Source organism: Nerophis lumbriciformis, linkage group LG36 (genome assembly GCF_033978685.3).
Source record: "Nerophis lumbriciformis linkage group LG36, RoL_Nlum_v2.1, whole genome shotgun sequence".
In the NCBI taxonomy this organism is placed as follows: domain Eukaryota; kingdom Metazoa; phylum Chordata; class Actinopteri; order Syngnathiformes; family Syngnathidae; genus Nerophis; species Nerophis lumbriciformis.
In genome coordinates this window covers 24700261-24713842 of record NC_084583.2, presented here as the reverse complement: position 1 = coordinate 24713842, position 13582 = coordinate 24700261, and the positions used below count along the sequence as shown (strand labels likewise).

Genomic DNA, 13582 nt, shown 5'->3' with positions numbered 1-13582 from the left:
CTGTGAAACTTGATTTTCTGTTTCTTTGTTTAACAAGCTTTCCAACGATACCAACCTTTTTAAAATGGGGTAAATATTAAGAGATGACATTTTTAACGAAAAGGTTACACGTAGGATCTGAGCCCCATTCACTTTGTAATGAAGAGGTTGACCATAAATTTTCACCCGGTACAAAAATGTATACATTTCCTTTTATTTATCACAGGAAAATGAAACTTATATCACAGAAATTGGCTTAACAAGACCTGTCTGATAGTACTGGTTTCATTTGAATGAATGAATTTGTAAAATTTTACAAACATACCTATGTTTGTACTACACAATGTTGATATTGTTTTGAATGCAAGCTTACAAACTGATCATCAAACTCTGTATTTAAAATGCCCCTTTCTGTGTCTTAGGGATCGAAAACTGTGTCTAGTTTCCGTCTACCCGCTGTGCCTGCTAGTCCTGTATTTGGAGAGGTTACCTCACAAACCAACGGCACTCCAGCTGCTTCTACAACCTCCAAGGACACTTCCAGACAATTTGGCTTTGGCTTTGGCAGAGATAAGAGTGAAACTCAATCTCAGCAAGAGCAAAACCTTTTTTTCCAATGCATGACCAAGAATTCAGACACCAACCCAGGCTTAGCAGCTGCACAAAGCCAGTCCAAGGACACAAATTATTTTGCTGCGGTGTCTGAAACCTTAAGTAAGGAGGCCCCAAACCTTTTCAAGTCCTCTGCAGAAGGAATGAAAAAACTAGAGCAGCCCAAAATGCCTGAAACCCATCCAACGGGAAATGGTGTGATGGTCTCGTCGTCAGCCTTCCCGGGCATGAGTAGCACGGCTGCAGGAAGGGGTTCTTCCATTGGTGGTATGGCAGCACCATCTGGACAACAAAATAGTTTAAAGAATTGTAATAATGGCACATCTACAGCAGGTGTAGTAATGCAGTCTAGTTTTAAACTGTTAGAGAGCCATCAGAACCTTTTTCTGCAAGGCGCCAAAGAGCCACCTAATCCATTCTTGGCCTATGGGGACAAAAACGCGCCTTTGTTGTTTGCTGGACTTTCTAGTGCTGAGCCTGGTTCGGACAACAAGCCAAACCTTTTCACTATGGCAGAGCCACAGAAGGGAATTACATCTTCCTCATTCTCAGCACTCTCATCCACTGCCTCACCTAGCTCTTCAACCTCTTCAGCACCGACCACAACTCAAATGTCACAGAACGAAGGCACTCTGATAAAGGACGAAAAGGCAGTTGGGGAGATGCCGTCATCCACCTCGGGTAGCTCTGTTTTTGGAATCGCTGGCTCCGCTAGAATGAATGAGCTGCCTGTGTCTTTCGACCTTAACCCGAGCCAGAAGTTTTCCTTGGAGGAAAGAGCCCAGTCCACCAAACGTGACTCAGATTTGAGCAGTAACAGCGACCTGTCAGACCTGAGTGAGAATGAAGACGGTCCAGACAAAGGCCCATCCATTGGAATAATGTCATACCCAGCGAAGGGTGGGGGCATGCTGCAGAAAATTAAAGTCCAAGGCGCTGCGAAAAGCCGTCCACGCAATAAGCCTTTCAAAGGTAGTTTATTGTTTGTCAAGAGAATGAATGTAGATAAAATAGGGTTTAACAGTTCATTGTCATTTGCAGTGGGACAGTCTGTGCTGAAAGACCAAAGTAAAGTGCGGCGTCTGAAGCAGTCTGGCGAGTCCTTCCTTCAGGACGGCTCGTGTATCAACGTGGCCCCACACTTGCACAAGTGCCGCGAGTGCCGCCTGGAGCGCTATCGCAAGTATCGCACTACAGATGACGATAGCGAGGATGAGGACGATCCAAACGTGGCATGTCGTTTCTTTCACTTTCGAAGGTATGAGAGTAGTAGATTCACTTTGTACCATTGTAAGTGTTACAAGGTAACAGTATTTCCGATCTATGTTTGACTTTTTTCTCTTTTTTTTTTGACTGTAACCAGGTTGGCGTTCACCCGTAAAGGCATGTTGCGCGTTGAAGGGTTTCTAAGCCCCCAGCAGAGCGACTCAATGGCTATGGGTCTGTGGCTACCTGCGCCTACCGTGCAAGAAGGCCTCGACCTTGATACATCCAAATATATCCTGGCTAATGTGGGCGATCAATTCTGCCAGCTGGTCATGTCCGAGAAAGAGGCCATGATGATGGTGGAACCTCACCGTATGTACAAACGTCCCGTATATAATTTTAGGACGTAATAAGTATATAATTAAAATAAATCCTCAATTTTTTTTGGCCTGTTTCACAGAGAAAGTAGCATGGAAACGTGCCGTGCGAGGGGTGAGGGAAATGTGCGATGTGTGTGAGACCACTTTGTTCAACATCCACTGGGTGTGCCGCAAGTGTGGCTTTGGAGTGTGTCTCGACTGTTATCGGCTTCGCAGGAACAGACCGATGGAGGGTAAATCATCCTAATACTTAATTGTACAGTGTTTATCAAGGAAACCAGCCCAAAAACGTTCATGTTTTTTCCCCCCCAGATTTAGATGAAGGTCCAGAAGATGAGGTGTTCTCTTGGTTGAAATGTGCAAAGGGCCAACCTCATGACCCACAGATTCTCATGCCGACACAGATTATACCCGGGACAGGTAACGCGCAGCAATTATACATTAGCACTGAACTATGTCACTTCAAGTGCTGTCAAGCGTAATCATTTTTTTCCCTCTTAGCTCTTTACAACATAGGGGACATGGTTCACTCAGCAAGAGGAAAGTGGGGTATTAAAGCCAACTGTCCTTGCACCAGTCGACATACTAAATCTTTTGTCCGCAATAGCACCCCCAATGGAATTTCACAGGTACAACATAAGGTCATACTCTTTTTGTTAATGTGCTCATGTGTTCTCACACATAGTTTACATTTATCAGCAGTCGACAACAAACAGTGGTGGCATCCTCGGAGCTGCATCCTCTGTCTCGAGCGCCACTCTGAAGTCAGAAGGCGAAGCATCAACTATCAAAACTGAAAGTACACAATCCCCAATATCATCCAGTGGCGGAGGAGGGGATAGTGTGGGTTGCACTAGTACTAGTACCAGTAACTCGACCAGTGGTACATTGCCCCTCAGTAACCTCACACAGTCCTCCACTAAGGAGATGCGGCCATCAGTAGATGGCAACAGCTCCCTCAGTAACCTCGCACAGTCCTCAGCTAAGGAGTCACGGTCATCAGGAGAGGGCAACAGCTCCGCCCTGCACTGGCTGGCAGACTTGGCAGCACAGAAATCCAAGGATGACACAAAAGGTAAGGAGAGAAAACAATACAATGAACACCACATGAATAGTTTTCAAGTGTCACACGTTTTTTTCACCATTCAGACTCTGGTTCTCTTCGTGCCATAATGAATCGAGAAAGTCGGCCTCCTTTTGGACTGGACTCCTTAAGTTGCCTATCAAGGCCTTCTGCTTCTAGCCCCAAGCTCTTCAACAGTCTTTTGCTGGGCTCCAGTGTAACCCAGTCCAAACCTGAAGGTTCCAGTCTCCGGGACTTGCTCAACTCCGGACCCGGCAAGCTTTCCCAGGGATCTGGAGAGAGTGGGGTACCATTCCCGTCGGTCTTTACCTCTGGAGGCGTATGTATAAACTACGTTTTTGTAGTATGTGGGTGCAAGCTTTGTGTGTGTGTGTGTGTGTTTGAAACACCAGAAATATCAACCCCTCATGATTTTGCTATGAGGCTCGCTGTAAGTGTTGTGGCTTGGGGCCGAACGGTTATCGGCGCCGATACTTGGTATTTTGACGTATATTGGTATCAGCCCTTTTTTTAATCCATATTGTATCTACAACAGAAATACTTCGGCAGATAGAATGTATACAAATATGATAACAGTATTTATTTGATACAAATTTGATAGTATTTAAAAAAAATAGTGAAGTAGATAGTAATAACCCAGTATCGACATTGAACATTATTACACTACAATTGAATGCAGCCCTTTAGATAGTAATAACCCAGTATCGACATTGAACATTATTACACTACAATTGAATGCAGCCCTTTTGTCCGACACGAGAAGTTCTCTTTTTGCTGGAGCCCAATTTTCTTTCGTAATTCATTTAAGAATAACATTGACTGTCTCCGGTAGGGATGTCCCGATCCAGGTTTTTGCACTTCCGATCAGATACCGATATTGTTTTTGCATTTCCGATACCGATACTGACGATACCGATACTGACCGATACTGGCCTATCCGAGCATGTATTGAAGTTTAAAGTTATTTAGCCTACTTAGTTGTCAGAATCATGTTGAAAAGGGTTTTAGTACTCTTGATAACAACTAGCCAGCTGAATTAGGGGAGTTTGAATAATACACAATGGTTGGTAACAAGAAACTGACCTGTTTATTCAAGGATAAACACAAAATAGACAAAATTATACATGACAAACAGAAATGGCATCATTGAACTAGGGCTGGGCGATATGGCCTTTTTTTAATATTGCGATATTTTAAGGCCATATTGCGATACACAATATATATCTCGATATTTTGCCTTAGCCTTGAATGAACACTTGATGCATATAATCACAGCAGTATGATGATTCTATGTGTTTTGATTGATTGATTGAGACTTTTATTAGTAGGTTGCACAGTGAAGTACATATTCCGTACAATTGACCACTAAATGGTAACACCCCAATAAGTTTATCAACTTGTTTAAGTCGGGGTCCACTTAAATTGATTCATGATACAGATATATACTATCAGATATATACTATCATCATAATACAGTCATCACACAAGATAATCACATTGAATTATTTACATTATTTATAATCCAGGGTGTGGAGGGGGGCGCCGGATGTAAGTGTCAAAAAGACAGCCAAAAGAGTTTGATATGAGAATAAATCTAAAGTTAAAATATAGGGTAGAAATGCACCCATTTGCAGGAAATGTAGTCTTGATTTTCAAAATGTTCTTTCAAGGCTTGCATGTCTACATTAAAACATTCTTCTTCATACTGCATTAATATATGCTACTTTTAAACTTTCATGCAGAGAAGGAAATCACAACTAAAAAAATCACTAATTTTTTCATACAGTGTTGATGTGGACATTTTTTGCCTCTGCATTTTGATGGTGTGGACGTGTGGCACCGAATGGAGATAAGCGTCTCGACAGACGTCACAATATTTGAACAATGATGACGAAAACTTGTCTCTGTCGTGTCCGTGTGTCGAAAATTGTTATGCGCTTATTTTTTTATTTGATTTTGTGCGTGGCATAGATTTGCTATGCGCAGAGGACGCTTAAACAGTGCGCAATTGCACAAGCGAGCACCTTAGAGGGAGCGTTGCTCGCACGGCTGCGCTAGCATCACAGCTAACGTTAGCCACGCTGCTACCTCTCTGCTCGGGGAGGACGTATACGTATGTGACGTATGATGTGACAGTATGTGACGTGTGTAAGAAGGTGCGCTTGCTGTCTGTGAGAAGCACAGACACAGAAAAGAGTGAGAAGAGCCTGTCGTGTAATGCCAGCAGCTAAAAGCAACTGCGTGAGAATTGTGGATGTGTTGAAGGTGTGCTGGAAAATGCGGAACGGAAATTACGGAGCAGCAGAAAAGTGGAATGTATTATTTAAATCGGTGCGTAGGAAAACACGGACCGGAGTTTTGTTTAAACTGGATCTGGATCGGCATTTTCCCATGCCTTGCCGATACGCAATTTTTGGCAAATATCGGCAGCCGATCCGATCCAAATATCGGATCGGGACATCCCTAGTCTCCGGCAACAATATGTTTTGATATCTGACAGGGCATTTATTTGAGTTCTCAGTCTCAGTCTGCTCAGCTGCGTTAACCACGGCGCTCACATGACCACAACCTTTTTTCCCTCCTAATGCTCCTTTGCATGCCGGTCAAAACTTACCATTTTTGCTAGGAAATACGGTGTTGACAGAGCCAAAAAATGTTTGAGTGACTAAATCTGTAGCCTTATTGAATACAATTGGCGTCCATAAAACCTGTTTTCACATGCCAGAAAATGTTTAAATTTAATTTAAAAGTGGGTATTTCTGATGTGTGTATTGGTACATGATGCATGTCTGTTACTGTCAACTACTAGTGATGCAAAGAGACCAACAACCATGTTAATTGTACATGTCTGTTCTCAGGGTGACAAGCTAAAGAGCAGCCTTCCCAACTTTCTGGACCACATTATTGCCTCAGTAGTGGAGACCAAGAAGGCAGAAGGCCGTCGTACGGGAACCTCTGAGGGAAGCGAGCTTGGTGTGCTGGGAGCCCGTAAAGATGGTGTAATGGGCCTCAGTGTTTTGGAACCACATACCTCACACTCCTGGCTGTGTGATGGGCGCCTCCTTTGTCTCCAGGACCCTAGAAATACCAACAACTGGAAGATCTTTAGAGAGTGCTGGAAGCAAGGACAAGTAAGAATCACTATTGTATCACGCAGTATGTCTTCATGATGTATCGCAGACTGAGTTTTTTATTTTCACATTTGCAATTGCTTTTCCCTTGCGCCTTAGCCTGTGTTGGTGTCAGGGATACATAAACGACTGAGAACTGAGCTGTGGCGCCCTGAGGCCTTCAGCGAGGAGTTTGGAGACCAGGATGTAGACTTGGTCAACTGCAGAAACTGTGCCATCATTTCTGATGTGAAAGTGCGAGACTTCTGGGATGGCTTCCAGATAATTTCCAGTGAGTCCCATATTGCTTGTTTGCATGTTATGTCTACTTTTTTTCTTTCTTGTTTTTGCATTGCTCTCCATTTAAAACTATTGCTATTTCTTCAACTGCAGAGCGACTGCAGGATAGTGAAGGTCAGCCTATGGTGTTGAAACTAAAAGACTGGCCACCAGGAGAAGACTTCAGGGACATGATGCGCTCACGGTGAGTACATGGAAACAAACATCTACCAAAAAAAATACCTTAAAGGTGCTGTTTGCAACTTCCTCACAGTAACAGTTTTCAAAGCAAAATATATAACAAGAACACCACCGGCGAGCTCATGTTACCATTGGTGGTTTAACAGAACACATTGGTTTGACAATTGTCTATCCATCCCATCCATTTTCTACCGCTTGTCCCTACTGGGGTGCCCCGAATGCAGCTGAGATAGGCTCCAGCACCCCCTGTGACAATTGTCGTCTATATTTTTCACAATTACAAAGTTCATGTAATAAAAAATGTTACCGGCCCGAATAAAACGATTGGTGTTTACAGCGGTCACTCACTCGTTCTCGCCAACGGGTACACGCAGGGAGTGTATGCACTAGGGTTGTACGGTATACCGGTACTAGTATAGTATCGGGGTACTAATGAATCAAAAAAGGTACTATACTCTGTTTGAAAAGTACCGATTTCCAATTTATTTATATATTTTTTTAACGGGTATGACGGCGCGCCGTCACGCCTTAATGGGTTTACGAGCAGAGGAGCGTGTTCGGCAGCGCACTATCACGGAGTACTTGCAAACAGACAAGGTGTGCAGACAGAAAAGGGAGAATGGACGCAGTTTGGCCTAAAAACTAACGATAAAGGTGAAGCTATAACACTGTAATGCAGTGGTGCTTTAAGACACGGCTAGCAGCGAACATCCATCCGTAGTCGGCAATGTTTTAGGGACTTCTAAATCACTAATCCTCGCCTCCATGTCGACGAATAAAGTGAGTTTCTTACAAGTATCATCCCTGCTGGATGAGGAATAGCTAAACATGCTTCACTACACACTAGAGATGCGCGGTTTGCGGACACAACCGCGGAGTCCGCGGATTATCCGCGGGTCGGGCGGTTGAAATAAAAATTTTTTTAGATTTTATCCGCGGGTCGGGTCGGGCGGTTGAAATTAAAAAAAAATTGATTTTAAATAAATTCAGGCGGGTGGCAGTTAAACTAATTCGGAAATATATATACATAGTTAAATGTTGTTTCCCACATACGAAAAACGAGCAGGCACCTGCAGCATGCCACAACAGAAGAAGAAAAAAAAAAAGAGATGGCAACGCCGGCAGCAAACGTGGTACGAGACAAACTAAAAAAGGGAATACTAAAGACCAGGGGAAAAAAAGGCCAGAAAAGTTCAGCGTGGACTCGTTTTTATGAGGTTGTAAATCAGGATGATAGTAATGCTGGCTACGTGATTTGCAAGAGCTGCGACGCTGTTTATGTCTACGACAGTCACAAAACCGGGACATCTAACATGGTGCATCACATTTGTGCAAAACCCCGAACCTCCACAAACACCCTGAGCATGAGCAGTTTCGTCCGCCGTGATCCCAGAAGAGTGCCACAGGATGTTAAAACAAGATAGAACGCAGCTGCCTGCAGCAGTTTGAGTGGCGCGAGCGCGCTTGGAGGTGCGCTCAGCGCGGCTCCCAGATGATTGCGCACTGGTGTGCGTCTGGGCCGTGACAGCGTGGCACGCATTGAATGTCTCTGCTACATTGGATCTGTCTCCTTTCTTTAACAGGCAAAAGCTTTATAACCTCACTAATGCCTTGCATCGTCTATATTAGATATATAACAACGGGCGGGTGCGGTTTTGATTAAATGTTAGTTCGGGTGGATGGCGGATGGTTGACGACTTTTGTGATGCGGTTGCGGATGAAATAATTGCCTATCCGCGCATCTCTACTACACACTGTAGGAGGATACCACAGCTCACCGGCGTCACTGCTAACAAAAACCAGCGCGCCTGAATGTAAACAAAAACCATGGGTGGATCTACACCTAACATCCACTGTAATGATATCAAGTACAATAGCGTATGTAGTCGATACCTAAATTTGTGGTATTATCCAAAACTAATCTAAAGTATCCAAACAACAGAAGAATAAGTGATTATTACATTTTAACAAGTGTAGATAGAACATGTTGAAACAGAAAATAACCAGATAACAAGTGGATTAATAATCCATTTATACAGCTTGTCCTCATAATTTGGACAAAATAATACAACAGGAAATGACACAATATGTTACTGCATACATCAGCAGACAAATTAGGAGCCTTTGTTTGCTTACTTACTACTAAAAGACAAGTTGTCTAGTATGTTCACTATTTTATTTAAGGCCAAAGTTGTTCTTGGATTGCAATAAGAAACATATGTTTAATGTACCGTAAGATGTTTTGTTAAAATAAAGCCAATAATGCCATTTTTTGTGGTCCTCTTCTTTTAGAAAAGTATCAGAGTATCGAAATACATTTTGGTACCGGTACCAAAATATTGGTATTGGGACTACCCTAGCGTGCACACATACTAAAATAGTCCAAGAGAAGCAACAAACAATTTGCAGTCATATTGTTGTTATGATAGAACAGGCCCATTAGGTAGATCATAGAGGTTGTGTCAGTCGATCGGCAGCCAGCCATTAAAAAAATAGACTTAAAAATTTGCGATCATCAATCTTCACTATGACGTCACTTTCGAGGATTTTGTGAGATGACGCTGGCTGCTGTAAAGCTCAGTATTAAGAAAAAAACGGCTGGCAAGAAAGCGAGAAACACCTTTTATTCCAACAGACTCTCGCGCAGTACCTGCTGTCAAAAGCCTGACGACCGACCGCACACTTCCTGTCTTCACAATTAAAGTGCTGCTTAATCCTGCATGCGCAACCAAAATAAGATTCTCAAAAAGCTAGCGCGCATAAGCTAGCAAGCTACAGAGTTTGCCATCAATGTATTTATTGTAAATAATACGAGAATGGAAGCTGGACATATGAGAAGCTAAAAACAAACCACTTTCATGTGGCGTTGAACAGAAAGGAGGACTTTTTGTAAATCCGAAGTTGTGGAAATTATGAGCATGTGAATCCTGTGATTCCAATCAATGCAAGTCATCAGAATCACGTAATACACAAACTTATATTTTTTGTCTTTATGAAAGAAAGGAATCTTTGTGTTAAACATGCTTGCATTTTAATATGTTAACAAACAACGTCTGTTTCATAAATACATGTAAATGATAAATATATACACATTATAAATATATATATTATGTAATATATATGTATGTTTATATATACTGTATGTATATATATATATATATATATATATGTGTGTGTATATATATATATATATATATATATATATATATGTGTGTGTGTGTGTGTGTGTATATATAGGATGTTTATATGTACATATGTGTATATGTACGGTATATATAATTACGTCATTGCGTACGGGAAGCTCTAAGAGGGTGGTATATATTATGTAAAATACATTGGAAAGTTGGCATCTGTGTAAATGTTGCAAACAGCCCCTTTAACAATTGCGCAAAGTATTTTTTATTTATTGATACATTTTCTTTCATGCGTGTCCCAGGTTTGATGATTTAATGGACAACCTTCCCTTGCCTGAGTACACTAAAAGAGATGGCCGGTTAAACCTTGCCGCTCGCCTTCCTAACTTTTTTGTGCGACCAGATCTAGGACCCAAGATGTACAACGCTTATGGTGAGAATGGCTTGACTTTTAGCCATCTACTCCTTAAACATTTGCTGTTTTGTCTCATCCTTTTACTTTTTCTTGGGTGTCGTTTTCCTCAGGGCTGATCTCGAGCGAAGACAGAAGGGTGGGCACCACCAACCTCCATCTTGATGTCTCTGATGCTGTCAACGTCATGGTTTATGTTGGTATACCTCAAGGAGAAGGAGACCAGGAAAAAGGTCAGTTGACCTGCACATTTCCCTTTTTACATTGGTGTAATTATCAGTCATGACACAACAAAATTATAACAGCCACAACTCAAAAACAACTTGTCTGTCAGGACCTTTTTTAAGATGGAATTAAATATTATCGAGTCAGTGTTCACCTTGACCACTTAGATTCATAAATATTGATAAGACCCAGACATTTTGGACATTTCCAAGCTTGCAACTGTGTGGTAACAGTTTCTGCAATGTCCTTTTCTGGTCCTGCTTGACTGTTCCCTAGTGCACACGGTAAGGTCTTGACCTCAACCCCATAAAAACATATTTGGGGTAAAATAGAACCCAGTGACCTCAGACCACACAAATGTTCCTCTGGATGAGTGGACAAAAAGTCAATGATTGCGTTGATCTTGTCTTCTCAATAACTTTGTTCAAAAAGTCCCCACAGACATCAAAACATCAAGGTCAAGGTCAAGGTTCAACTTTATTGTCCCCGCGGGGAAATTTGTCTTGGGCACAGTGCATCATTGCTTTCTTAACATACCCAAAAACAACAGAACAAAAACACAAGCACAGACACAACCACAACCATACAACTAACATTTAAACATCAGAACATGGAGCTTGATAGACATAGGTGGCACTTTGATGTAGGCATAAAATCTACAGTATGGAGATAAAGATAAAGTACCAATGTGCATTGCACTAGAGCTCATGGATAAAGTGCTGTGTGCTAAAGTGCTTAGTTCTAAAGTGCTATGTGCTAAAGTGCTATGTGCTAAAAAAGTGCTAACCTATGTATTAAAATTCTATTGCACATTGTTGGTCAGCTTAATGGAGGCTGGAACAAATGATAATTTAAGGCGGTTAGATTTGCATAGTGGGACCCGGAGTCTTCTCCCTGATGGCAGGGTTCCATATTCAGGAAAGAGTGGGTGTTGTGAGTTGGAAATAATTTTCTTAGCTTTTTTCCTAACTGCCTGCTCATAGATGCTCATCTTCCCCATAAAAGTGTGAAAGCTCTTTCAGTTCCTTAACATTAAATAAATGATGGCCAAGTATCCTACATATTTACACTGGTATTAACACAATATCAAAACCAATAATCATTGACTGTGTTTCATTGCCATTCCTAAACACTGGCTTACAAAGGACCCTTCAAAATATAATTCAGGTATATGTCCTTTTCATTATGGCAACATTTCTCCTTCACAGAGGCAGATATCAATGGACGCAAAGGTTTGTAGACTTTCAGTTGTACTTAAGTAGCATGCCCTTCTTTCTGACTAACTCCCCCTTTTGACTGCTCAACTCTCTCTGTGGTTATCTATGTAATGGGCTGGGGGGCATGGCAATGTGACTTTCATCTTTATTCTATGTAACTAAAAGCTTTGTCAATAATTCCAATTAATGATTGAAAATGTCCTTTTGGACATCTTTTTCCAATTGTTAATGTGCAAAAACCCACACAATGTGTAACTCTTTGGATCTTTTGTTAGTATGTTCAGTTCCTCTAAAGTTGATGTGGTCTGCTTAGCTGTAATCACTGTGGGAGAACTGTTTGAATGAAGGGCATCTAGAATTAGCTTCCTTCTTCTCTGGCAGATTTTTCCTTCTCTGTCCTTGTCCAATGTTGAGGTGACATCTACCCGCAATACATACACAAGAAACAAACATTCAGTGAGGCTTTGCTTATATTAAAACACATCTCTAGTATCATAGACATACAAACTTGTCTTTCTAAAACACAAATTCACTGTTAATCAAACAAGCCAGGTCTCAACCTTCTTTTTTTCCCGTTGAACCAATCAGAGGCTGTGGATGTGATTGTTGTGCTGGTAAGTGCGATTGTGTAGTGTGAATAACATTTATGTGTGCGCAAGAATGCTAAACACATCGAACATCATGAGGTTTTGCAAAACGTTACGCTCTTATTTTTGACAGAATTATTATCTGTTCACACATACAAATGACATTTGCAGTAGTGTACGGTCTTCACCACCCTCTTTTGAGACATGGACACTTTTTCCATGGCTCTAATAATAAAGTATCTCCCAAAAGTGCATACACTTCTCACATTTCATCGGATGGCCGGATGGTGCTATCTCATAGTTGTTTTTCTTTTTTCTTGCATTGAATAAAGAGCACAGTCGACCACGTCAAATTCCTTGTGTGTTAAACATACTTGGTCATTTAAGCTGATTCTGATTTCAGCAACCATTGTATTATATCATCAAAGGATAATACAATAGAAATGAGGTTAGTATATAACTTACAATAGTAATTGTACAGCTTGTATAGATTTATTGTCTTCTGAATATAACTCAACACACAGGTTTTGTCGAAGCAGCTGCTAACACAGGTGAACGTGTCCAAAGTATGAATATTTACTGTAAATATTAATATTTACTCACCAGAGCTCTGCTTCAGACTTGCAATGCATGCTGGAATTAATGTTTCCCTCAATGAATACAAGGTATACACTAACTAAAGTATAACCTTTTCATTTCTATTCTATTTCCTTGAGAAGATGTACTGTTACGGTTGCTGAAATGTAAGGTGTATATTTTGGTGAGATACAGTACTGAATGTCAACAGCTAGACAACAACAAAATAGTACTTTACCTAATGTCTACAGCTTGACAATAAAAGGGTACTAATAATAATTATGGATTATATTTATAGGACACTTTTATAGACACTGAAAATGCTTTACAGTGAGAACTGAAAACCCATCATTCCTTCACTTCACATTCACACAATGTGGTGGTTAGCTACATTTGTGGCCACAGCTGTCCTGCGGTAGACTGACAGAAACGTGGCCGCTCGACTACCTCCAAACATTCATTCACATACATACAATAGTGTGTGTGGCACTGGTGAAGGTGGCGAAAGTGTCTTGATCAAGGACACAACAGCAGTGACAAGGATGGCGGAAGCTGGATTCGTACCAGGAACCCTCAAGTT

The 13582-nt window shown here is 41.4% G+C and overlaps 1 protein-coding gene across 2 annotated transcripts in view; it reads left to right on the top strand.

Moving 5' to 3' along the window:
• kdm3b (lysine (K)-specific demethylase 3B) overlaps positions 1-13582 on the top strand; it is a 50397-nt gene that overhangs the window by 27322 nt on the left and 9493 nt on the right. Inside the window, exons 8-21 of one of the 2 annotated variants that reach the window (XM_061930584.2) lie at positions 402-1563; positions 1633-1849; positions 1955-2169; positions 2258-2410; positions 2490-2597; positions 2679-2806; positions 2877-3252; positions 3327-3580; positions 6120-6392; positions 6492-6663; positions 6765-6855; positions 10288-10418; positions 10511-10630; positions 11831-11854. In XM_061930584.2, the coding sequence (XP_061786568.2) occupies positions 402-1563; positions 1633-1849; positions 1955-2169; positions 2258-2410; positions 2490-2597; positions 2679-2806; positions 2877-3252; positions 3327-3580; positions 6120-6392; positions 6492-6663; positions 6765-6855; positions 10288-10418; positions 10511-10630; positions 11831-11854 (3424 nt within the window). The remainder of the gene's footprint in view (positions 1-401; positions 1564-1632; positions 1850-1954; positions 2170-2257; positions 2411-2489; positions 2598-2678; positions 2807-2876; positions 3253-3326; positions 3581-6119; positions 6393-6491; positions 6664-6764; positions 6856-10287; positions 10419-10510; positions 10631-11830; positions 11855-13582) is intronic. The other variant, XM_061930585.2, reaches the window with a different exon arrangement.